This window comes from Leguminivora glycinivorella, chromosome 4, assembly GCF_023078275.1.
Source record: "Leguminivora glycinivorella isolate SPB_JAAS2020 chromosome 4, LegGlyc_1.1, whole genome shotgun sequence".
NCBI classification, from domain to species: domain Eukaryota; kingdom Metazoa; phylum Arthropoda; class Insecta; order Lepidoptera; family Tortricidae; genus Leguminivora; species Leguminivora glycinivorella.
In genome coordinates, this window is record NC_062974.1 from 1156922 (window position 1) to 1183346 (window position 26425).

A 26425-nucleotide genomic window follows, 5' to 3' on the forward strand; every position below is an offset into this window, starting at 1 on the left:
TCTTTTTTTTTTCACTCATAATTTGGGCTTTTAATCGCAATGAGATGTTTACACAAAAAGTGAGTGTAAACCTAGTTCTCACAAGTCCTGGTATTTTTTTGATCGCTCTATTAAAAATAGACAGCCAGTATTTGTGACGCTAAATAATGCTTATTATTTGGTCAAACTTTTCGGATGACGTATTACGTTCGTGGTCACAAATTCAAAACGAAAAAGAATTTCAAAATGAACAATAAATTAAATTGTTTTGTTAAAGATACAACATATTGACAAACAGCCAACTAATAACAATTATGTGTTAGCACATTAAAAAGGTTCAAACTTCTATCATATCGTATGCAAAAATGTACACTTGTCTTCATTATTATGGGGACTGCCCTTTATATCACCACATTTATTGAAATCTAAATGAACATCAACACATTTCACTCATGCACGTTTAGTATTGTTAACATGCGATTATTTTTGTAAACGTCTTGCAAGTTGTCTGCCGATTAATTAGAATTAATTTGGCATGACACAAAAAATCTCATGCAATGGATGCATTATGCAAATGTGACAACTTGATAAGTTACCTTGGCATTATTTAAGTACGATTTATGGAACAAAAAGTGTTGACAAAAAATGAACATCACTAATAAAGTAATACATCAACATGCTGTTGCGTGCTACATTTATAATACCATCTTTAGGTCCTTGGGTGACCTGCTTTTTTTTAAATGGTGATGGGTAATAATTCCTTTAAGTATAAAGAGTTAAATAACGATTAGAACACCTACCCCATATCAGCATTGCTATTTAGAAGTTGTAGGAGCTTCAAGACAAACTTAGGCTTAAAGAGCCAATATACAAACACCAAATTTTATTAATAAAAAATAGGATTCATAATTATTTCATCGGTAAAGGACTTTCGATAGTACGGTCTTCGAAAATCTAAGGATTATGGCATCTCCAAATTAAAATAATATCCAAAACTATACATGTTTTGACTCAAACCAAGATGACCAGTTAAACTAAGTTGACCGCAACGTTTTCAATTGAATAATATATTTCTAAACATTCATAATAACTTCAGTTTTAAGATTTCACATAGTTAACCTAAAGTACCCGACCAAGCATTTTCTAAACTGCATGTATCTCAAACCTGGTATAAAGCTGTAACTTTATTTAATTTATTTTTTCTTTATTGCCATGTTATTGGGTGACATCTGGTCTCCCGCGATACAAGCCTAGCCTAGTTCGGGGACTCTATCAGGTAATTCCAAAATATGTAATGCATTTCATTTCCTGTGTTTTTGTGGAATAAACATGTTTTATCTTTTAAGCATGTGTGAATCGACTCACGTGAACTCCTCCTTCATTTTCTTAGTGACATCGCACTGGAGACACATCTTATCCAGCGGCAGCTCGTAGCGACGGGCTGTGCTCTGCATGATCGCAGTAAGCAGGCTTTGCGGGTTGAAGAAACCGGCTAGCCAGACTGAGTTGGGTAACTAGAAAGGTACAAATATATACAGTAACGTTTTTGCTTTGATGTTTAGTTCCTAGTAGGCAGAAAGGCCTTACAAGTGAAACGAGACGCGATTGCGAGGACGCGACACATTAATCAAACTTTTAAAATTTATTTAAACAGGAATTTAGCCATCAGTGACATTGTATAAATATAGAGATAATGGAATTGAGGTCACACATTATATCACCTACTTATCCTGCGTTGGCACTTGTAAAAAGATTTAATATTTCTCACAAATGTTAAAAACTGGAACAGAATACCCTAAAGAAAACGCAACCAAGTCAACTGATGGCAGAGCCGGGAATCGAACCCGGATCTTCAGCTACGCGCGATGCGGCTAAAATGCTAAAACTAACAAAATAAAAAAAAAATGTTCCCTCAGTCCCATAAATGTTTTTCAGTATAGATGGTGTTTTTTATACGCACTAGTGCGAGAAGTGGTTCATTATATGCCAGGTCGAAACTTCGGAGGGTCATCTGTACTGAAAAACGTCGTACTATACACGTGCGAAAAGGAATTTCGTAACTCGTGTCGATTTAAAACACTCCCTTCGGTCGTGTTTTAATTTATCGCCACTCATTTCGCACTTCCTTTTTTACGCACTTGTATCATAATGTACTATTTCAGTACAGTTGGTGCTTTTTTATTGTACTAGTGCGAGAAGTGGGTAATTTTTTGTCAGGTCGAAATTTCAAAGGGCCATCTGTACAAAAAAAAAAACACTTGTATCGTAATGTACTATTATTATTTTACTTGTTCTTTAAGTAAAAAGTAGTTTACTAGTTTCTTATCATGCTTATGTCGACCGGTCTGGCGCAGTCAGTAGTGACCCTGCTTGCTGCGCCGCGGTCCCGGGTTCGAATCCCGGTAAGGGCATTTATTTGTGTGATGAGTACAGATATTTGTTCCTGAGTCATGGATGTTTTCTATGTATATAAGTATTTATATATTATATATATCGTTGTCTGAGTACCCACAGCACAAGCCTTCTTGAGCTTACCGTGGGCCTCAGTCAATCTGTGTAAGAATGTCCTATAATATTTATATTTATAAAAGATATCTTTAAAATGTATGTCATCGTAGTTTAGACTTACAACAAAATCAGTAGCCCAAGTCTCCAGCTCTCTCAGCCTAAGCAGCAGATCCACGAACCAGGCCGAGAGACCAAGCAGCGAAGGGTACGCCCGGTTGGCCCAGATAGCAGGCACCTGGTCCAGAAATAGAGCGTTCTCTAGCTCTTCCATTACTGATGTTATGGTTAGTTCACCCTGAAACAGAAAATAAAACAATTTTTCTATTAAGTTAAGGAAACAAATGCTAGACAAAATTATGCAAAAGCCATCCCTTTTCTTACTGATATACAGTATTTGTAGAAGCGCTTTTTAAACCTTTTAAACTTATATTAGAGACCCATGGATTTCCATCCATTCTATTAATTGATGAAGAAGAAAAAGAACGCCTCATTTCTTGATAGAGGCGGTTTTATCCATACAGTTTAAAATTATAAATGAGAAAGTGTGTTGTCTGTTTGTTTGTCCGTCTTTCACGGAAAAACGGAGCGATGAATTGACGTGATTTTTAAGTGGAGATAGTTGAAAGGATGGAGAGTGACATAGGCTTTTTTTTTTTTTTTATGAAATAGGCAGCAAACGAGCAGACGAGCCGCCTGATGGTAAGCAGTCATCGCCGCCCATGGACATAAGCAACATCATGGGAGCCACTTATGCGTTGCCGATGCCGACCTTTGAGAACCCTAAATACCTGCTTCTTGAAGAACCCCATGTCATAGCGCAAAGGAAACAGAAACTACGTTCTGTCTCTTTCTAACTCCCCGCTACCCTTAAATTGGGGGTGGAAGTTTGTATGAAGGATTCGGCAAGTTTCAAATTTAACACGAACGAAGCCGCGGTTAAAACTAGTAACTTATAAATTTCTTCAGTTGGTAATGATTGATTGAAGTCTAGTATGCAAATCCTTACCTTTAATCCTAGGTCCAACTCCCTCAGTGATCTCTTCATCTCTCCCGTCAAGTAGTTCATTCGTTCACACTCCTGGAAGGCCACGATCACGTAGGGTGTCCTCTCTTCCACCTTCCCCATTATCTCTGTCATGTTGAATTCTTCTGGTAGCTTCTCCATGATCTCATCTAACATTTGTTTTACCTTCAAGAAGAACAGTGTATATCATAAGGTTGAATATGGAGGCAAAATTCGCAGTAATCAATAATGCTTAAAGCTTTTCACTCAACATTGCTATGCATTACCTATTTAAATTTCTCTAATGTGTTTTAGCTAAAACTTAGTTTAAGAAACAAAACCCATCGAACAGCAGAGTTACTCGTAGATATGTAAACGCTTTTAAAGTGAAAAAACTCGGTTGAATTGTCTGATCTTGGTCTTGGCTTAGGTTTAACGGGTCCTTAGTTCTCATCCAGCATAACGTTATTAGGAATGGGACACCATATTTTTACCTTATCCTCTCTAGTAACTGTAGTAGCCCCAGAAGCTTGAGCATCTCTCGGCTGCATCTCAAAAATGGTCCTAAAAAGGTTCTCCGAAGTGGTAGTCAAGAAGCCAATTTCTGCATTAGGGTGTAGACCGTAAAGGTATGGGGATTCCGGTGGCATGGCATCTTCTATGTATTGGTGGTAGCCAGCGTAGTCAGTGTTGGGGGGAGCTGGGAAACCTGGAGCAAGTTGGAGTTCACCGTCAACCTGGAAAAATATATCATCAGGATATTAAATTGCCATCAATCTCACCGGTCTTCAGGTGTCCCAGCCGGAACTATAGAATCTACCTACCTTCAAAGCTATTTTAACAATGTATAAGTAAAATTTGTATAAATTAGTTTATTACTACCACTAAATTAAACTTATTAGGGTCACTTGCACCACCGAAAATGGAGGGTTAACCCAAGGTTAACCCACCATTTTACATGGAATTTGACAATTGACTACCCACTAACCTTGAGTTAAGCGGGTGGTGCAAGTGGTCCTCATAAACTTACAAGATCAGAATGCATCAGTTCCTCCAAATAAGCATTGCATAGTCTGCGATCCCAGTCATCTGTGATATGTCCACCGTACATTATTTCTCCGAAGAGATATCTCAAGTCCTCCCATGGCACTTTGGAATTCGCTTCCAAGTAGTTGTACAAAACGAACACACTGATGGTGAGATCACCTAAGAATACAAAAAAAAACTAAATTTGTGGTTTTTCATAGGAGAAAGGTTCGTATTCTCCATGTGCAAAAAGATCCATTTTATCAGAATTTCAGATGGAAAGTACCCCTCTGTGATGCTAGAACGTTTAAAGAACATTTTATTCCATAGAATCCACATCGCTGGTGAAAATGTTACTCACCGACATTGAATGGATAGATTTTGTTCCATCCCTGAGGTCCAAATTTTCTTCTTTCAGCTACAACTGCGTGAAAGTAGCACAACGCGAATAGGATAGCTTTAAATTCTGCTTCCTTGCCACACATTTCTAAAGTCTCCTGGTTGAAATTATCTAGAGCCTTGTGAATATTAGCCTGAAATAGATGAGTCGTGAATGTCTTGATTAGTATTTATCAGACAAAACCAAACTGGAGAACAGTAAAAAAGACGAAGAAGTTAACAATAGTACATTACATCAGAGGCCGGGAAAATGAGGATTTCCGGCCAAGTGGGTATATACGGCCGAGCGAGCGTGCAAGCGAGACCGGATAGGGATACGAGGCCGGGAATCCGTTTTCACGCCGAGGCATGTATAGTGCTTTTCTCAAACATACAATGAAACAAATAAAAAATGCTCTAAAGGACAATATTTTATAAAAAAAGTTACTTTGCAGGCCTAGGCCTGAAAAATAATATGAAATCCCTTTACAGTCCTCTCGAGTTGTTGCGTCCAAAAAGCGATACTTCCCAGCCCATTTTAAGGAACGTAAAGACAATATTTCATTGCATGTTTGAGAAAAAGATCTTATCATGGAAAACAATTTAAAATTCAAAACTTGAGAATGGTTTAGAATATTACTGAACAAAATTTTGAAAATAACGAAAAGCTCTGCTGTTTAAAGTTTACATATAGGTACTAATTGCTTTACCTGCATGCCTGTTGGAGGTTCGTTAGTAATTTTAATGCTAGACTCCAATATTCCCTGAGGAATAATGTGTGCCGATGGAGTAGCAGCCGGCTCTGCTGACATAAACAATCTAAAGTTTTCGTGACTCCCTGTTGCAAAACTCTCCATTTTTTTCTCAAGACTGGACAGCCATTTTTTCACTAAGTGAATATTCTGAAAAGTATAAGCGCCATTTTTATACTTCTTCAATGCATTGGATAAATATTGATTTTTTTCTTATTTTCTGTGCATACCTGTAATACAACCCAATGTCCTTTAGCCAATGCTTCATCCATTGCTTGCTCAGCTACCACTTCCTGACCCTGGCCTAAAGACACATTATGGAAGTTCCCGTTGTCAGCTGTAAATCCCATTACTTTCCCTAATGCTTCTACATCTTTTAAGGGATTCACTCCAGGTGATAAAATAAAGAATATAGGAGTAGTTGGACTGGTCTCTTCAAAAGATTTACTGAATTCTACTGTTCTGTTTTCTACGTATTTGGCACCCATTTTTTCTTCAATAAACGCGCTGAAAATATAAAAGGATGACTCAATATCTCAGCTATCAGAAACTTAAACTATAGGAATTAACGGAAATAAAACTTACGCCACCGCATATGTCATTCGATCAGGTCTTAGAGCTCGTAACATACAAAGTCTCTGTATTGCTGTTTTGTTTTTCCATTCCTTAAAAAAAATGGAGATAATTAAATGTGGAATATTTTACATCTTTAATGTTGCTTCGTAACACATGAACAACAATTAACCCAATATGTGTAGACATTTATTACATCACTTACTTGTGGAAACTTCTCCCTCTCAGGACAGTCCATTTCAACAATCTTCTTCCATCTTTTAGGAGACGTCTCTATATCCCGGTCCAGATTTCTGAACTCATCCTTACCAGCTAGAGAACAAATGCCTCCCCAGCTTGTGTGAGACAAGAAGTCAACGGGACTGGTCACGTGGGGTTTAATAGGGAAGCGAAGGAAAAAATCTAATTCTGCTGGTGATAGCTCTTCGCTTATTAGAAGAACCTAAAACATAAACAAAGAAAAACATAAACAACATCGTATCTTATAAACATTTTTCAGCGAAAAATCCAAAACAAATAAGCCAGAATTGAAGAAAAGAGGAAGAAAACAAAATCAAGGAAAGCATACATTAGTCAAATAAAAGGAAAAGTCAACGTCATATCGTACCAGGCTGTCAAAGCGAAGGCAGAAGATCGACACATGGAAATTGCTCCATGGGCAAGAGTCAAATTCTTAAAAATACTATATTATGATGATGAAACCAAAATAATGTTCTAGAACATAGATCAGGTTATTTACCTGAAAAGTCATCTGGGATGCAAAAATAAGTTTGTCACATTCGAATAACCCTCTAGAAGTATACTGAAACACTGAGTAACTGATGCAGTCAATCAAATTCTTGATTCGTTGGCTTACTTCTTCCGCAGGTTCTGCTTTGGAGATTGCTTTTTGGAATACAACACTAAACGCCTGAAATTTAAACAAAAATGTATTCACTGTCACTGGACGTAATATACAAATATATAAAAAAAAACTGAATGTGCTTCTGTGTACCTTTAGAGAGAATTGGTAGATGGGATTGATAGTGTTCAAGTCGTTGAGGATGAAGTACAATAGAGAAGCCCTGGCAGAGGCTGGCCGGTAAAACTCTCGGGCTTGATCGATCTGATGTGATGTCACTTTAGCTTCTGCAACCTGCAATTTTTAAATAAAGTTATAGTAATTTAATCTTCCATCCATTAGCTTTTTTATTGATAGTGGGTCTTGAAGTCTTTACCTTTTTCTCAATATCAGCAGCAGTTTTCTTTGTAGTTTCCAAGTTTTCTACTAGAGCCGTGTCACCTAGAATATTATCTCCTGCAGAAGACAGTCTTGACAGCAAATCATCCTCAAGTCCCTTCAACTGTATTTTAAATTCATTTTGCTGTTTTGTTAATTCTGCTTTCAATTCTTCTAGATCGGGTCTTTCGGCTTTGACTACTTCAGCTAATAGCTGGTCTTCTAAGCCGTCTCGAGTTACAGTGAAGTTCACTAGAGTAGTTTGAGCTTGCATTTCTGGCTTGTAGTGAGGGTTAGCTAACTTTGTATGTAAGATTAGTCTAAAGTTAGGGCTATATTCGACTTCCTTGTCACCGATTTTAATAGCTCTGGAAAATTAATCTTAATGTATTGTAACGTTTACTACGACATTCGCCCTGATAGCTAGTTTTACCTCCATATTTTTAAATTATTTTACTTACCTTCCTTTTTTAATGAGATTCCTGCCAAGCAATGGGTCCAGCACAGGGTCGACAGTTTCATCAATATTTTCAAGCAAAACAGTTTCTCCTTTAATAATAGCTTTCTCTATTGTGTCCAAATATCCCTTCTGCCCTAAGCGTATGACCCGTAGTTTATCACCATATTTCTGCTTTATCCATTTAACACCTTGCAACTAAAATAAAATGTTATCATAGTGTCGTTTATTTCTCAGTAACAAAAAGAAACTTTGGTAGAATACTCACTTGCGGATCAATCATAAGCGGCCACCTATCTGAGTTTGAAAGTATTGTAGCATTTTCAGTACTCATTCGATCCGAGGGTAGTCCTTCATTTTGCCACATCGCTATAGTTGTATCATCTGTCAACATTGTTAATGGATCTAGTCCTTCCGTTATTGGTATTGGTGGCTAAAATAACCGAATAATTATTATGTTATCATTTGATTTTTACTACGAGTAAAAATTATTCTTCAATGGTCATACTAACCTCTAAAGTCTTCATAAATACAAGCCAGTTTTTATGAAGCAAATCCAGCCTGTACTGCTTAGTAAAGCAACCCACATAAGATATGAACGCGCATACGAGAAGCACATCTCCAGGTAATGTTGTACTTTGCTGCATAAAGCTAAAAATATTTTAAAAATTTAGTCTTAATACTCTTACGCGTTAAATGTTCACTAGGTTATATTATTGGGTTGGTAAGAAAGTAATGAGCGATCGATTGAATTCCACATAAAATTTTTGAGAGAGTTCTAGAATCTTCTATGGTCGAAAGTATATAAAGGGCGAGTCGCACAGTTTCTCGTCAGTCATTCACTAGCTGTCGCCGAGCTAATATAAGGAAGAAAATGGACGAATTAAAAGTGCATGTAAGGCATTGCTTACTATATGAATTTCAGTCTGGCCATTCAGCCGCCGAAGCAGTGCGTAATATATGTCAGCGTGTTGCTCCTGAAGTTGTGTCTGAGGCCACGGCGAAACGATGGTTCCAGCGGTTTCGTAGTGGCGACTTTTCATTATCAGATCAACCTAAGTCTGGTCGACCGGTGAAGATTGATGTAGCCAAATTAAAAACCTTAATTGAAGGAGATCCGAGGCTAACGAGTCGTACTCTTGCTACCGAGTTAGGCTGCTCTCATGTCACCATAGAAACACATTTACACGAGTTGGGAAAAAAACTACAAATACAGTGTTTGGATACCGCACGAACTTGATAGACATCAACTAAACCGCCGTGCCGATATCTGCATACAACTTCTGTCTTTTCGCCGCACATTCAACTGGTTGGACCATCTTATCACTGGAGATGAAAAATGGGTCTTATATATAAATCACACACGCAAACGTCAGTGGCTAGCTCCAAACGAAAAAGGAATAGAGGCACCAAAAACAGAGCCTCACCCGAAAAAAGTTATGCTGTCCGTTTGGTGGGATATTCATGGTATTATTCACTGGGAACTCCTACCAAGTGGAATGACTGTTACCGCATCAGTATACTGTAATCAGCTTGAAAATTTAAACCAAAAAATCTGTCAGAATCGTCCACAGCATGCTAAAGTTTTTTTCTTACACGACAATGCTCGCCCACACATTGCAAAAGTGACTCTGCTAAAGCTATTGGAGCTAGGTTGGAAAGTGATACCTCATCCACCGTACTCTCCAGACTTGGCACCTACGGATTACGCATTGTTCAGATCGCTAAGCAATGCCTTAAATGAAAAAAAGTTCGATGATCAAGCCCATCTACGACAGTACATAGCTGAGTTTTTTGAATCTAAACCTAAGAACTTCTTCGCCGATGCTATTCATTCTTTACCAGAACGATGGAGACAAGTAGTAGATAACGAAGGCCGTTATATTTTTGATAAATGATTAAAATAATAAATTAAATAAAAATTACAATATTGGTTATGATTCGCTCATTACTTTCTTACCAACCCAATAGTTATAGAAACTTACTTTGAAACTGCTTCTGCCCATCTGACATTTTCACTTGCTAAACCATTGACCAATCTGTTAGCAAGTTGGATAGTTCTGTTCGTAGCATCTGCTTCTTGTTGACATTTAAGCTTTTCTGCTGTCGCCTTTTCGAAATCGGCAGTCAATGTTGCTAACTGTTCTTCTAGTGACTACAAGGTAATATTATTTTGGGTTAATATGACTGTACACTAACTTTGTTAGCTTTTTATTTGTGCAATTATCAAAACGAATACTTACAGCAACTTTAGCTTTAATAGCTTTCAGTTTCTCAGAAGCGGCAGCCAATTCAGCATTGGCAGCTGCTAAAGCTTTTCTCTTGGGTTCAACATCACAGAACACTTCAAAGAATTTGATAATATTTATAACCCATGCACAAAGACCTGCGGCGGCAGCTGACTTTGATCTAATAAATTCTGCAAAAATAAATAACTATATTACATGAAAGAAAGAAATAGCATTTCATATCTTGATAGGTCTCGGACTACAGTCGGAATAATACCTGGTTCAAATTCTGAATCTTTTAGATACGGCTGAATAGCTTTTATTACATCTGGGTGAATATTTTCCTTGTCATAATTTACAAGAGCCTCCAAAAACATGTCGACTTTTGCCATTACCACCTGCAACACGAACGTTTTTCAAAGTTAACCCAAACCAATAGGTTGCCATGTCACGCCGTGGCTTGCGTGGGCGACGGCGATGCGACGCATACGAAATCAAACCTTATCGATATGGAAGTATGAGACGCGACGACCGATCGCCCACGCAAGACACGGCGTTACACGTTTTAAATCTTTGTAAGATTGTAAAAATACCTTAGCTGCCTTCCAGCTCCTATCCTTAGGAATTTTTCCCCCGGGAGCCAATAACACCATCACAGCAGCCGTGACATTAGTGACTGCACCTGGAGGTGACCCAAAAGACTTCAGCTCAGTTAAATTAGCTTTGTTTAATGTGTTTAAAGCTTCTTGCGCAGCAATAAGCGCCGGTTCTGCTTTGATGAGGTCCTCTTCGCAATCCTTTTGTTTCTTAGATACTTCTTCTGCAATTACTGCTACTTTTTCTTCCTCTTCATCAGCTGTAATTAAGAATAATTATCTCAGCTACTGTATTTAACAATAATTATATTATAATATTGTATTAATGTATTAGTGTTTTTATTTTACCTAGAGCTTTTTCGCTTTGTACTTTAGCAGTCTCTACACCAACTCGTTCAATAAGTTTATCGGCCGCTTCATTCTTTTGCTGCAACTCAATTTCTTGAATAGCTAATTTTGCTTTTAATTCATCTACTTGCGATGCTGTACTGCGTAATTTTTCTAAACCGTTTTCCAATCTGGAAGGAATCGAAGATTTTTGTTTTAACACTGCCAATGATCACTTAATACTTAGTTCAATTTAAATATGTTTTGTTACCTACCTTTTGATTTTGGCTCGCAATTCATCAGTTTTATTATAAACCAATTTTGAGTACAAACTGATCTGTTCAAGGTAACTTTTTGGCGTAGTATAATTGTACCTCCTTTCATTCGCTAAATATGCTTTCGAAATTGTATTGACCGATGTATGGACATATGCCATGAATCTAGAAATTGAATCCCGTAAAGTAACCTGTAATTACCATCACAAATTATATTAATAAGAGCTGCTAAAAACAACAGTTCAAGGTACAACATGATATACGTCGTTATCTTACCGGTAATACACTTAATTCTTCCAAAAACCGCATAGACACAGAAACAAGCGCCTCTTGAGGCCATTCATGGAACCAATTTATAGAAGTACAATTGATCAGAGCAGGGAATTTTCTAGATCGTACTCTCAAGGTAGAACCCACTGGCGAGAAGCAGAGAACAACCTTCAGTTGTTTACGAACTCTATCAATGAAGAATTTCCAGCAAACTTCTCTTGTGTCTGGAAGACCCGCTCCTTTAACCTGTGCAAATAATATAAGATCAAACAAAAAACATACTGTTGGAACTTACGTAAGGTTATTAACTATGAAGTTCGTATGTGTACCACTATAAACTCTACTGGTTGAATAGAATCGTTTTCTAGACAATGTCACATAATGTAAACATGTCAGTTTGGTTCAGTTCGTTTGCCTGTGCGGTCGGCCGGCCGCACAAATATACATTGGAAAACTATATATCTAGTATTTTATTTACTGTGTCCACGGATATTTCCAAGTTGGTAGCAGATCATGCAGTAAATTCGCTACGATAGTAATAATTTTCCGAAGTGTTCGTGAAATTTCATCAAATTATTTTCAAAATTTTCGCAACAAAAACAAAAGATGGCATCTGCCAGTCAGAATGGTTTCATCGAAAAACTGTCTGGAATACAGAATTATTCATCTTGGAAGTTTATGATGCGGATGGTGCTTATCCACGATGATCTTTGGGAATGTATAAGCACGCCTGAAAATAAAAAAGAAGACGCGAAGAAGCAGGAGAAGCGCTCGCGAAAATCGCCTTCGCAGGCTATGTCTTTGTCTTTGGGTACAGGTGACAGTGTAGCGGTGCCCGCTGCTGCCGTGAGCGTGAACCAAGCGCCGCAAATCCCTGCTACTGGAAGCCAGTCAACACAACAAGTTTGGCATCGACGTCTATCTCATCTGAACGCCCGCAGTATGGAGTTACTGAGAAAAGGTATGGTTACTGGTATTTCTTATGACAACAATAATTTTGAGTCGTGTGTTTCCTGTATTTTAGGTAAACAGACTAAGTTGCCATTTCCGAAGAAATCTGAGACCAGGGCTAAGGAAATCCTTGGGTTAGTTCATAGTGACGTCATGGGACCACTACCGTGTCCGTCCATAGGTGGGAAAAGATATTTCCTGTTGTTCATTGATGACTTGTCAAGAAAAACATTTGTTTATTTTCTTAGGCGGAAGGATGAGGTTTTTGAGATGTTTAAAGAATTCAAAGCTCTCGTGGAAAACCAAACCAATAAGAAAATAAAAGTTCTTCGTAGCGACAATGGTGGTGAATATGTCAATTCTAAATTTCAGAAGTTCCTGAAGGCGCATGGAATTCGACATCAGACCACGGTTCCAAGGTCATCAGCTCAGAACGGAGTCGCGGAGCGCGCGATAAGAAGCGTTACGGAGAAAGCCAGGTGCATGCTTCAGGAAGCAGGCTTGAAAAAGGAATTCTGGGCAGAAGCGGTTAACACCGCCGTCTACCTTAAGAATCGCTCTCCGACTAAGGCTGTGATGGGCAGTACGCCAGAACAAAGCTCATCGATGTACGGCATCACTTCATCAGGGAAATCGTTGAGGAAGGTACTGTCGTTTTGAAATACCTATCAACTGATGAAATGGTGGCCGATGTTTTAACGAAACCATTGGCAAAAGAAAAACATGATAAGTTTGTTAGTCATTTATTTGTATCATTAAATAAGTGACTTGGCTCTAAGCAATATATTATATACTTGTGAAGGTATAGTTTGTTTTAGATCCGTTTCATGTATGTTTTGACTATTTGTAGTTTTATATGTTACGGATACTTGCGAAATTTATCGATACCTTTGCTATGCCTATTTTTGTGTTGTAGGTAATGTTTTTGTCTTTAGACAGCGGATGTGTCTAATATCTTTGCTTAGACTATTATGTGTTTAATGTATATGATGTACATGAGTTTACGAGTATATTGGTTCAAGGGCCAATGTTGGAACTTACGTAAGGTTATTAACTATGAAGTTCGTATGTGTACCACTATAAACTCTACTGGTTGAATAGAATCGTTTTCTAGACAATGTCACATAATGTAAACATGTCAGTTTGGTTCAGTTCGTTTGCCTGTGCGGTCGGCCGGCCGCACAAATATACATTGGAAAACTATCTAGTATTTTATTTACTGTGTCCACGGATATTTCCAAGTCATACTACTTATATCTTTGTCCTATAATTGATTTAACTTTTTGAAACAATAGTTTTAACCTTTACCTCATTTCTTACGCCAGCAAGTATGTTTTCAACTTCATCATCAGAGAACAAGTCAGCAACTTCACCAGACGCCAACATATCATTGATAAGCACCAGAAACTGTTCATTAGACACCTGAGCATCGGTCATTAGGAACATTATACCTACATTCTTAAGGCCAGTCTTGATGTATAGATTTGATAATTCTTTCTGTAACAAAACATTCATTTAACCATCATCCATTCCGTTATATTTTCAGTTTATATCTCTCCTCTGGCACAGCGGCCTTGTTTGTAGGTAAAATGCCAATTTACTAAAGAGGACTCGCCCTAGAAAATTTTAAGTTGTGCCATTTTCTTCGGACTTGATGGTAAGTTTGCCAGTTACCTTGAGATCTGTGACCCCATAGCCTTTCTTTAGCTGAATCTGTATGACTTCCAAACTTGATATAAAAGCAGCTAAGCGTGAAAGTGATTGTTTTCCAGAACCTCCCACGCCGACTAATAAAGCGCTTCCTCTTGGACTTTCTAAAATACGGTTAATTCTGAAAATATTAACAAACCTGATTAAAAAAAGATTAAAATACCCTTTTAGATGTCTCTTGATGTATCGCTGTATTAACGAGGAGTTTACGTCTTATTTGTATAGTTGTATATAGTTGCTGACATAAGATTAATATTATTTCTATTATTTCTTCCTTCTTGAAATATTTCTTGCTTACCTGCAAATATGCATCATAGCATCTTCAAACAGCACTAAATTCATAGCAGCTATAAGATCATTGTAGCTCGCCATAGCTTCAGTCAGTAATTTATTTAGCTTCTCCCAGCTAGTTACTGCCATATATTTAGGCTCACCAATGCCACCAGCAAAGTGGCAGAATATGTTAGGTCTTTCGAATACCACACCTTCATCTATTTCCTGCAAAATTTGTAATCTTTAAAGATTTTCGCTCCAAAATTACCACCAATCTGTCCATTAACGTCATTTATTATCTTGCCCTAGTGTATCTTTTATCTTGTCTATTCTTGCACACTAACCTCAAAGTTTTTCTTGCAGATATCAACTTGCATCTTCAGAAAAGCGTCGATGTCTTTCTCTTCCGTAAGTTTGTCACCGTAAACACGATGAGTCTCGTGCATCCATAAGCGAATTAAATCCGATGTGTTTTCAAGACATTCATTGGAACTAAATAGGAGACCCTGAAAATTTTTATACATTTTTAATTGCCTTGAATCTAACCAAGTTAAATTTATGTTCATCATTTAAGACTATTTCTTGTGTTTCTAAGGATTTTTAGCATTCTTAGGAAGTTTATGTTACCTGAAAAATGTTAGACAAATCCCTCAAATTGAATATGTAATGGAACTTTATAGCCGTTGGTAGAAACACTTGAGACACTTTATTATGAAGCGCTATGGAAGCCGTGACGACATTACCTGAAATAAAAAAATGGTGACTGATTAAATTAGTTTATTTTTGATCAATTTTAATCCAATATTGTCAAAATACCGTTAGATAGATCGATATCGAATATTTAATTCCATGTAACTTACTTGATAACTTAGCGATTGCCTGACTGATCCTCAACTCAGGATTAGTAACATGCTGACTCAAAATAGAATGGTAAATATTGTTCAGCGCTTCTGTATTCGGGAAACTAATCGCGAAAACGCAAAATGCCTCTGCAATCTTGGGTTGATGGTGAAGCTGCCGGATGTTGGATTCATGCAAGACACGTATTGAGTATTGTGGATGTCTTTTAGAGAGAGCTTGGTTCTGTCATACCAATGATTGTAATCTAAATGTTGTCTAATAATTGTGTGGGGCTGGACAGTCCCGTAATTGTCTACTTCGGGCATATTCATATCGTCTATGAAATAAACTAGTGTTTTGCTTCCTGGTGGTCCGTAGTTACGTCCTGCTTTTTTCTCTAGAGGTTTTTCTAGAACCTTCTGTAGCATTTCAGAAGAAGTATAAAAGTTGAACGGTACTGATTGTATAGCGTAGTTTTCTGATAGCCTAGAAAAGTAACAGTGGTTGATGACAAAGCAACATATTAAGTAGTATTTTTGAAACAATATTGTGATTTTTCAATTTACCCTTGTAATTTCTCATTGACCAAAACTGTTTTTCCACAACCAGCTCCACCAACGAGCATTACTGGATGTTTGTTCTTCATCAGTAAATCCAGGAAATATCTTATTCTGACGGTTTCTGCTGTTGGCACAAGTACAGCCTAAAATAAAACCAAACAATTACTAAGTACCATTCTGGCTACGACTCAAATTAGCAATGAAAGTGTTTGATGTACAATCTATTTTTTTTTACCTGTAGTGGAATATCAGGATCTAATTCAAACTTGGGAACCTTTTCTGTCCATAACGTAAACTGTTTAGTTTCAGTGTCGATATAGTAATCAAACACTGTACCACCAGCAGGAAATTTAACGTTTTTAAATTCATTCACCCACCATTTTGTGAATTCTGTAACAAAAGTAAGTAAATAGCACTTATTTTTTACACTAAAGAACAGGACTATTTCAAAGTTAAAGTAGTACATACCAACTCTGAAATCAATAGCAGTATCTTGGAACATAGCTGATCCAAAAGCCCAAACACAAGCAAACACAAAATACATATCATGTAACTCTTTTGGACAATCAGCAGGAGTATTCTCAGGTACCAGCAAACAGTTCAGCAGATGACACAACATTTGAATATGAGCCATTTCTGCTATGGGAGTTATCTTCTTAAACCTGTTTCTTATCGTCTCTAAGCATGGCGGAATATACTTGTCAAAAAGCATAACGAGGTTGGATTTTTCAGCCGGTATTTTTCGTGTTTCTATCCAACTTGTAACGTACCTGAAAATAATTTGTTGCATTAAAATTTAAATATAGGTTCCATCAATAAATAAAAAAATTGATATCATAGAACTTACGGATTCCATCCTAAATCTTGTGGATTAATGTATAGAATACCAGCTCTTGAAACCGTAGCTGGAGTTGCTGTGCGAAGATTAGAAATCTCAAACATTAACCTCATGGTAGGAGTAAGTGCTATTCGTTCGTTACTCGCAAGCGTTAAAATTTTATTATCATCCATGACTGTGTTGAGTGACTCAATCCACATAGGATCTATATCACCATCTAGAACAATCCATTTAGGATTTTCACCAACAATATTAGCTTGATCTCTCATTATGACTGAGAATAATCCATCTTTCCATTCTCTAGTTGCTGGGTTAATTATGCCAAATAGTTCGTCGTTAGTTACTGCTTTTGGATTTAGATCGTTAAAAATTGGTTTCTTTTTGAGATTTTGGTAAGTTTTGAACAACGATTTCCACACTTGAGTTTTTCCAGTACCAGCATTGCCTACAATGAATACTGAATGTCGAACTTCTAACAACTCTTCCAGTTGAACTACTTTTAAGATGAAATTGTCTTCTGGTTGTAGTAAAAGGTCCATTGCAGCTTGTTTGACTGTCCTCTCGAACTCCAAGTCCCGCTTTCTCGGTACTTCAAGTGCAGGGAACAAATCGCCTATGAGTCCCATGAAGACAGGCATATCATCTGTCACTATTTTTGGTATGTTGAAGTCACGAAGGGCTCTCATCAATACCTCTTCTTCTGGTCTTCCAGGATCTCCTCTCTATTCAATAAAAGTATCATTGTATTTTTCATAATGTTAATGAGGTTTTTAAAATGACTAATAAAATGAAGGTTTATTTTACCTTTAATGATCCAGCCACTACCAACACCGATTTAATTGCTCTCAAGCCCCAATCATAATGATCTTGCTTCGAAAGCAACTCCTTACATAAAGTATACAACGTAATAAATTTCCGCGCTAGTACTCTAGCATCCTGAAATCCTTCTGCTACCAACATAATTTCGCAGATAAGTTCGAAATCAGGAACGACCATGGCACAGGGTCTGAAAAGGGCTTTCAAATTTTCGGGCAATTCTGTTCTGCCCGCGTAACCAGGATTCATAGTTATGAAGATGCCAACTGATGGGACTAAGCCTATTATTTCACCCATGAAATTGAATTTTCCTTTTTATCCCTGGAAAAATAAATAATTATTAAAAATAATTATTAAAGGTGAACCAACAAAATCGTTTGTACCCATATATAACCACTAATTACGAATTTACCTGATAGCGTCTTGAACAGATTTTACTTGTACTGCCACGACAGACAATACTTCAACAGATATTCTATTAAATTCATCAAAGCAACCCCACGCTCCTGTTTGTGCTAAGCCTTTATAAATATTTCCGCAAGACTAAAACATAACAATGGTTTTAGCTGGAGTTAAATCAATAAAAAGTTAAAACAAATGATTGAAATTCAGAAGATGACTTTTTTAATGTCTTATAATACCTGATAATCCATTTGTTCTGAGCAGTTAAATACATAGACCATGATACCCAATGCTCTTCCCAAATCCTTCGTGGTTTCCGTTTTCCCAGTACCAGCTGGTCCAGCAGGTCCTCCTCCCATTATCAAATGTAACGACTACAAATAATAAAAAAACATTAATACCTACTTGGAATGCAACTGTTTTTATTCCGGTAAAATCATTATTATAACAGGTACCTGGGTTAAAGTGATGTAGCATCGATCAGTCAATGGTGTAATCACAAGTCTAGGAGTATTGCCCAAATACTCGTAGCTGTACCTAAATTGTGCATCGCAGATGTTTGCAAAGCAGTCGAATTCTTTCTCATCCCATCTTGAACAAATAATAATTATTTCGATAAAATAAAGTTTCAATCAAACTTACAGTATGAAGTGATGAGGATGTATTGAATTATAAGTAATGATGATCATGACATTAATGAAGATATACATAGCAAATTCAAATAAGTAAAGCTCGGATGATGTGAAAATGGATATGAACCTGACGAATGATCGTGCTGGTGTTCATGACGATGCTCTACTATTGTTTAGACCTGTGCCGTAGTTGTGACTGCCACTGAAACGCTGATCCAGCTTCAATTTTTCCTTGAATCATTTTACTAACAACGTCTCTTGAATGCACATCAATAGTGCAAATGGTCATAATTTTCTGACGATCCTGCTTCGTTAGTTCTCCAATTAGAAGTGTGATCAAAGTACTCAGCTGAGCTACTTGCTTCTTAAAATAGTCTTTCAGTGCGTTGTCATAACCTTCTTCTAGTCTAGCAAATGCCATATTAACTTCGGTAGTCCACCAGATTTGAGATCCACATAAAGATACTTGAGCCATAAAATCAAAGAGCCATTGTTCTCTTGGCTTCTCTTCGTACGATACCATCCCTTCACCAAAATAATTTCGTATAGAGGATCTCATAATATCTTGTAATCTGTTTAGCCAAACTTCTACCTATAAATTAAATTAGAGTATTGTCAATAAACAGTCATAAAGATGAAAGAAACACGTAAGTTTCATAATTATATCTTATCTTCTTACTGCTCCAGTACAGTCACAGCTACCATGAAAGGGACATATTCCCCGTCCTTTGCTATCATCCCAGAGGCAATTTTTCCCGGTTTGTCATCTGCTTCAATAAATCTCAACTTTGCTATTGAATCAAAAAGTTTCGTCAGGTGCCTGGGAACAATTTAATTTTGTCAAATGGTTCATTTTGTCACTTTAATTTTGTTGTTCATTTGTTCATAACAAATTAAATACATTTTATTTTTTAAGAATCTGGAAAAGATAATGATTACCTTATAACCAAATCCGCTTGGTTTCCATTGGATAAAATATCTAACAAATCTGCTGATGAAACAAAGTAAAACCTTGGGAATGCTAGTCTTTTTGTTTCCAAGTACTCGGCTAGAGCTTTTTCACAGATAATCAGATCACTTTGTAAACCATCGAGTTTCGCAACCAAACCTTCTTTATTTGTACCTTTCACAACATTCGGTGTTTTGGACATCTCCGTTGATAAAATCTGAAATAAAACTTTGCTCTTGATCAAAAGTTATATTTTTAAAATATTTAGTTTATTTGCTTGCAGTTTACGACTTATTTGTTTTTATGCAAAATACTTTACCTTAAATTCGGAATCAATATTGTCAAACCTCGCAGAATCATCTGGTAACTGTTTCCTAATATCTTCGGAGCTCATAAAGATACTCTCTAGATGTGTCCACGTCCGTTGTACTTCAAACCAAACAGTGATCACTTGGTCAGCAATCGACAGTTTTTGTTGCCAGCTTGAAACCTCTTCTAAGAAATGAGCTATGAATTTTGAAGTGATGAGATTTTGTAATTGAACCTAAAAATAAAACGATTTGAAACATTTGTCATTTCTTTATTGATATAACCACCATATTCATTTATATTATTTTTACCTGATTTTCTTCTAATGTTTCTATCAGCTCCTCACTGGCCCTCAAAAGTATACAGCCAGTTCTTTTATGAACTTCTTGTTCAAATTCCATCCCGCTCCACGTCGTATTTAAATCTTTAAGTGTCTTCTCCATTGACATCTCTTTAACTGCCTTATCTACAATGTTCTTCACTTCTTCCTCACATTCATGAAGGTTGAGTGCTAATAAATCTGCCAGCGTCGTATTGGCATCCATAACTATCCTTACCTAGACGATTTAACGTATTTTAATAATTCCTCGTTTCATACTGAGCAAACACTCAGACTATAACTCTAACACGAAACCAGGAATATAGACAAATCACAATCCTACGTCGACACACTAAAATGACAGCACAAGAACCTGATCTAAAAACAATGGATCAACATCACAAGAACGACACCACAAATGACAACCCAAATATCATAATAGGTATTAACTGTACACTCATAATGTAAAAGCAAAGCTGTGATCGATAATAGATGATAGATAACTGTGATAAAATATTTGTAAAATATAAGATAAAAGAAAACAACGCGCTAAATGAGCTTCTAAAGAAGGACATAAAGGTATGGCATGCCGAAAGTTTGTTTGTCCCTCGTGCCGTTGAAGTACTTACAGTGACTTCAGGTGGCAATGCAGCTAAGCTCTGTGGATCACAAACATATTTACATTCGCGAGCATTCTGTACATTCCTTTAAAATATTTCGATAATAACATTCCCTTCAGGCAAAGTAATGGGTCAATATCAAATATGAAACAATTCAGTGACAATTTCGTCATAACTAAAGCAAAAAGTGCTGGTACAACATCGATCCATGCAAAATGCATTAAATATACATTACACAATATTCACACCCATAACATTAGACTGAGATTCGTGTGTGTTCCATTGGCTATGGAGCTAGATGAAATTATTTACATTGAAATTATTTACAAGAACATAATAGACGTCTGTAATATAATTGATTAATTCTTTAAATGTTTTACTTACCTTGGTACTTCTCATAAGTTGGTCCCAATGCCGTTCGCGTATCGCCGGATTTTGTAACTCACCAACTGCCCTCAAAGACGTTAGCATATTTTTTACAGTTGCTTCCAGGTTTATGTAGGTGTCCCAACTAAAATTAAATTGTGCCTTAAGAACAAGAGTTACGAGTAACATGAATATTTTATCTCTTTCTCCTAATGAACATAGCTTAATTTTATTTTGCGTAGAAACATTTGTAGCAAAATACTAACCTTCTCATTTCCTTATCCAGCAATCTTATTTCTTTAGCAAACTTTTTACATTCAATGTCCATATTTTCGACATCAATTTTACGCCAGGGCGTAGTTTTCCAATCATCGATACTAGTTCTTACTATAAACACGTAATCCCAGAGTTGCTGTTAAATTTAAAAGATAAATTTAGTAAATTGAATGAAATAATTTGCAAAATTAAAAAAACACAATAACCCTAAACACACTGCGCCCGTACTGAACAACTGCATGAATTACCTTGAGCATTCTCAACTCCTTCCTGCACTGCTTCAAAAACTTAAATTCTGGAACATTAACCTCAAACAATGAACCCGATTCTTGTATACCCTTCATATCTTCTTCCAGATTTAATAACTCATAATCTACTTTCGACATCACAGCATACGGATCTTCACATTCATATTTGAAAAACTAGAATAAAAACATGTTATTTTTAATGTGTAACATTTATGATGAGTTTTACATTTATTGCAAATGTGTAACTATTAACCTACATCGTATCGCTTGAAGACTTCTCTGTAATATGTCACATGGCTGTCAAAAGCTGCGATTTTCTTCCTTATCCCTGATACTTCAGCTGCTTGCAGCGGAGCTACTTGCTGTTTTACAGTTAGTGCCAATTTCTTTGTCGCTTGCCATTGATCTGGTAATTCCTTCAAAATAAAATAAAATATGTTCAGTTGTTCAATATGTGTCCTACTTTGAAAAATTGTAACCATAAGTCATCTACTGTTACCTGTAATAGAACATTGACTTCTTCAGGAATATCCATGTCATAAAACTTGAGAAGTTCTATGGTTTCTGTTAGAGGTTGGAACATATCATCAGTAGTCACAGCACGTTCTTTCACATTCATCAAATATCCCATGACTGTTACTAAAGCTTCATAATCTCCTTCAGGTACAGGCTGAAGTAAACCTGTTTATTTTCAATTTATTCATAAATATGAATTAGTTTTCACATCTAAAATAACACCTCTTCGTTCAATATTACCTTCATCAGCTTCACGTATGAAATTCCCGAGATCACTTAAACTCGAAGTAACGTTATTCACTAAATGCTCTTTATACATGTTACCCCACTTTCTAACGGTGTTAAGTAAAGCTTGACGGAAGGGTCTTACATCAACCTACAATATAAAGAGATATTAAACATTGGTTGGTAAACAAATATAGGCATTATGTTATAGTAATGGTCATAAACTATTTACCTGAAACCAGCAGTTAAATACTTTATAAGATTCTATATCTTCTATATCCATAAAAAGATTTTCGTAGTGGTCAATTTGCTCTCTAAAAGCTTCCATTTTAGGGGGACATGGTTTAGGAGGGATGACGTCTTTATCTTCAGAGCCTATTTTATCAATCTCATCAGGAGCAAGGATTCTTCCATAAGTGAGAAAGATTTCCATTACTGCATCTCTTTCTTCTAGCCATAAGAATGAGTAGTTTTCGAAAGTCTTGCAAAATTCATTTGCATCTTCTATAACCTACAAATTATTAATTCGAATTTCATTTAAACCGAGATAATTATTAGAAGAGAATATAGTATACCATGTTAGCAGCCTTAATTAACCCAGTAATATTTACCTTTTCAATACCATTTAAAATATCGTCCTTCATTTCAACTATATCAGAGTTACGTGTTATTTGCGCTTCATAAGATTCCTCTTTTTGAGGATAAATTCTCTCTATCAAAGTAGCCATTTTCAATATGTCATCAATAAGGCCCATTATTAACGCGGTAAACCCTTTTTTCTCATTTGGATCTAAACTAGGATTGAAAACCATGTCTGGTTCAAGCAACTCTAGCTGAGCTTGAAAAAGTGGCGCTAGTTTGTTTTTGGGTTCCATATGCTCAGATATATAGCCCATACTGAAAATTTAATATTTAATCATCAAATTGTAATCATTCATCATATCATATTAATCATTGTCTTTAAATACCTACCTAGTAGCTATTGTTTTAAACAATGATTCTTCGAACAAGTTATCGATAAATTCTACATAGTTAAGCCATATCTGACTATCCTGGTTGTCCTGCATGTTAAACAGCTCCATGTTTTCTTTCAACAATGCCCTAATTCGTTCTGCTGTTGATGTTATATCACTATATCGTTTATTAGTTCTTTCTTGACGATCATCTAGGTTCAATAAGGTGTCCTATAAATTAAAATAATATTCATATTAACACTATCGATAACTGTTAACCAATCAAAGGCATATTTAGCAACTTATTTACCTTTTTGCCTTCTTTTCTTTCAAATAATGGTTGAGATGCCCACGAACTCATAACAGATTTTATTTCTACTAAATTGTCTTGTATTTTAGACATTCGTTGATAAAGACTGCCGACTAGTGTATGCAGCTCTTGTAAATAATTCCATAAATCTACAAAACACAGTGTTTCATCAGTTTTTTTTTTAATTACCAGAACTTACTTAGTTTTAAAATATCCTTTCTTACCTTGAGAATTCCAATTTAATTCATTTTGTGCCATATCTATTCTTAAATCAATCGCCTTTATTTCACTTTCAACCAAATCGAATTCTACTTTCTGACTATTCTTTCGAATCTGATTATACCAATCGATTGTTATACCAAGATTTATGCGATATTGTCTGTATGTTTCTTGTTTCTCAAATAACTCTAAACTTTCTTTGGGAAGTAACTCTTGAGTATCTGGGTTGTTACGTAAATGATGAACTTCTTTAAGAATGTCTAAAATCTAACCAAACACACATAATACACTCATTAGAATATTACTTTGCTTTTAAAAGTGTATATTGACAATGTATATTCTTATATTCTTACCATTGGGCTGAAGTTCAAAACTAAGTCGGAGCCATGCCGCGCCAATATCATGTTCTTGGTTTTAGTGTCAATAATTTTTGGTACATTCACTGTCCAATCGTTAAAGTATTTCTTTTTGAATTCGTTAATTTCTTCAATTAGTTTGTCATATCTTTCAAAAAGCTTTAAAGCGTCTTCCGTATCCTTTATCCTACGTGCGAGAAAATTTAATTCAATATTACTAAAGTGATGAACTACCTTGTATGTATGTCTAAAATTGCAAAAAATACTATTAAGTGCTAAATTATTATTATCGCTACATTAACGTGACTTGTGAAAATGTAATCTACAATAAATAGTAAAGTAAAGACATCTCACAATAAAGAAACGAATGAAACAGAAGAATTAAAGCCAGATAATCAGCTTTCGCAATTTGCCCCACCCCGATGACTTACGGGTGCGGCAAACTGCGAAAGCAGGCTATAGGCTTGGTGATCCTTGCTGCTAACGTCGTCATGTACAGGAGGCCTCCTGCCACTGGGGGGAGGTACGCATCCACCTCCATATGCCCGTACTTTTGGAGGCGATGACTCTGCTCTTTGAACAGATCCTAGAAACAGAAAAGTCAGTCGAAGCAACCAATCGCATTCATGTTTCTATAATATACTGTATACTTACTTCGCATATCTCTATCTCTTTCTCGAGCATTACTAGTATTTCACAATATTTTGCTGTAAATTCATTCTTTATTAATGGTCGATCTAGAATTGATCCTATAATGTCGATTAGCTGAAATAATTTACGTGTGTTTAAAAACATAAAAATGTCGTAACAATTACATAACTTAAAATAAATGTCAATACCAATTTAAAGATCTACCTTGAAAACAGCCTCTAGATTAGAGCAACTATCAAAAGACTCGACTAATACTGTAGAAAGCTTTAAATCCAAATCTACAATATTATCTTGAAACTCCTTAAAGTCATCGTCAAACTTATTATCATCAGGATCCAAGACGTCATACGATTTGGAAGCGAACCCATGAAAATATGAATCAAATTCTGCCGATATTTCTCTAATCTGTCCACTGAGGACCCTGCCTTTCATGCCACCTATTTCTATTTTCTCCAGCTTTTGAAATTCCAAGACTGTTTTGAAAAACCATTGTATAGTATTCAATCGGTGTAAGAATCGGTTCATTCTTTCGAAGACCGCATTTGGGTGAAAGGTCCATGGTACAACATTTCTGTCTACAAAATATTTGGATAGATTATCTTTGAAATATTCGAAAGTGCTCCGAAACTTCTTCAGTATGTTTATCGTAACTTGTATACGTTGCGTAGCTTCATCGATGTCACTGTGGAATAGCGTGCTTGGATCTAAGCATTTTTTTGCCTAAAATATTAAAATTGTCAGTAAATTTCTTGTCCATTGGCAAATATCTTATATTAACAGGTGATAATTATATTTACCTGATAAATCAGCAGATTACAAATCTGTTTTAGAAGCACCATTAGTTTTGATGAACTACAGTAATACTTGGAGTCTCTCCATATCATGCAGATGACGTGGAACAATGGTCGGAAAAGAGGCTGACATTCTGTGAAATCTGTGTCTTCCAAACCTTGAAAGTGCTTCACTAAAGTCCTTAAATATAAATCTATTTCTTGTGCTTCGGCTAGTGCTAAAATCAATATCATGATATATGTTATTCACTGTATTGTAGAATAAGAAAATAAAATGGAAAAGGCTCTTCCATTTCTAAAGGTTGAAGAAGAAGGACTTCTAGAAACCATGATGAAACAGGTTGCCAAAGAGAAGTTTCAAGATAAGAGAGAGAAACAGTAGTGTCTTTACTGAAAAATATACTTTTGAAACTTACCAGAGACGATGTTCTTGAATAATCTACTGAAGCACGGATAGTAAGCTGACGTTGTCTTCTCAAGTATGACTGCCATGCAACGGACTCTATCGCCTCTGAGTTGATCGTAAATGTAGTTCAGGTTACTCAATCTTGACTTCCAGAATGCTAGCTCTATATACAAAATTAAAACAAACGAAATTGAGACAGATCCAGATTTTAATTTATTTAAATAATTCAATTAATATAATTATTTTTGCAATTGATGCACGCTTAGGGTGCCTCAAATAAATTCACGTAGTGCATCTT

The 26425-nt window shown here is 36.2% G+C and overlaps 1 protein-coding gene across 1 annotated transcript in view; it reads right to left on the minus strand.

Moving 5' to 3' along the window:
• The window catches only part of LOC125225143 (dynein beta chain, ciliary-like), a 36067-nt gene that overhangs the window by 7547 nt on the left and 2095 nt on the right, over window positions 1–26425 (minus strand). Inside the window, 61 exon segments of the mRNA XM_048128715.1 lie at window positions 1345–1493; window positions 2609–2782; window positions 3494–3676; window positions 3985–4227; window positions 4521–4696; window positions 4878–5049; window positions 5605–5796; window positions 5877–6153; window positions 6232–6311; window positions 6425–6661; window positions 6959–7129; window positions 7214–7354; window positions 7437–7806; window positions 7900–8093; window positions 8164–8328; window positions 8408–8546; window positions 9881–10050; window positions 10139–10314; window positions 10401–10521; window positions 10717–10979; window positions 11068–11237; window positions 11322–11512; window positions 11598–11837; window positions 13851–14039; window positions 14217–14373; window positions 14551–14750; window positions 14870–15031; window positions 15153–15268; window positions 15386–15508; window positions 15511–15851; window positions 15932–16068; window positions 16161–16315; window positions 16394–16695; window positions 16773–17485; window positions 17568–17887; window positions 17890–17900; window positions 17992–18122; window positions 18221–18355; window positions 18437–18572; window positions 18793–19205; window positions 19304–19433; window positions 19553–19779; window positions 19882–20106; window positions 20183–20428; window positions 21195–21321; window positions 21443–21588; window positions 21701–21874; window positions 21958–22116; window positions 22200–22381; window positions 22457–22592; window positions 22674–22952; window positions 23053–23338; window positions 23414–23625; window positions 23705–23853; window positions 23929–24190; window positions 24277–24466; window positions 24711–24865; window positions 24934–25044; window positions 25135–25650; window positions 25728–25939; window positions 26138–26290. Coding sequence (XP_047984672.1) covers window positions 1345–1493; window positions 2609–2782; window positions 3494–3676; window positions 3985–4227; window positions 4521–4696; window positions 4878–5049; window positions 5605–5796; window positions 5877–6153; window positions 6232–6311; window positions 6425–6661; window positions 6959–7129; window positions 7214–7354; window positions 7437–7806; window positions 7900–8093; window positions 8164–8328; window positions 8408–8546; window positions 9881–10050; window positions 10139–10314; window positions 10401–10521; window positions 10717–10979; window positions 11068–11237; window positions 11322–11512; window positions 11598–11837; window positions 13851–14039; window positions 14217–14373; window positions 14551–14750; window positions 14870–15031; window positions 15153–15268; window positions 15386–15508; window positions 15511–15851; window positions 15932–16068; window positions 16161–16315; window positions 16394–16695; window positions 16773–17485; window positions 17568–17887; window positions 17890–17900; window positions 17992–18122; window positions 18221–18355; window positions 18437–18572; window positions 18793–19205; window positions 19304–19433; window positions 19553–19779; window positions 19882–20106; window positions 20183–20428; window positions 21195–21321; window positions 21443–21588; window positions 21701–21874; window positions 21958–22116; window positions 22200–22381; window positions 22457–22592; window positions 22674–22952; window positions 23053–23338; window positions 23414–23625; window positions 23705–23853; window positions 23929–24190; window positions 24277–24466; window positions 24711–24865; window positions 24934–25044; window positions 25135–25650; window positions 25728–25939; window positions 26138–26290 — 12412 coding nt within the window.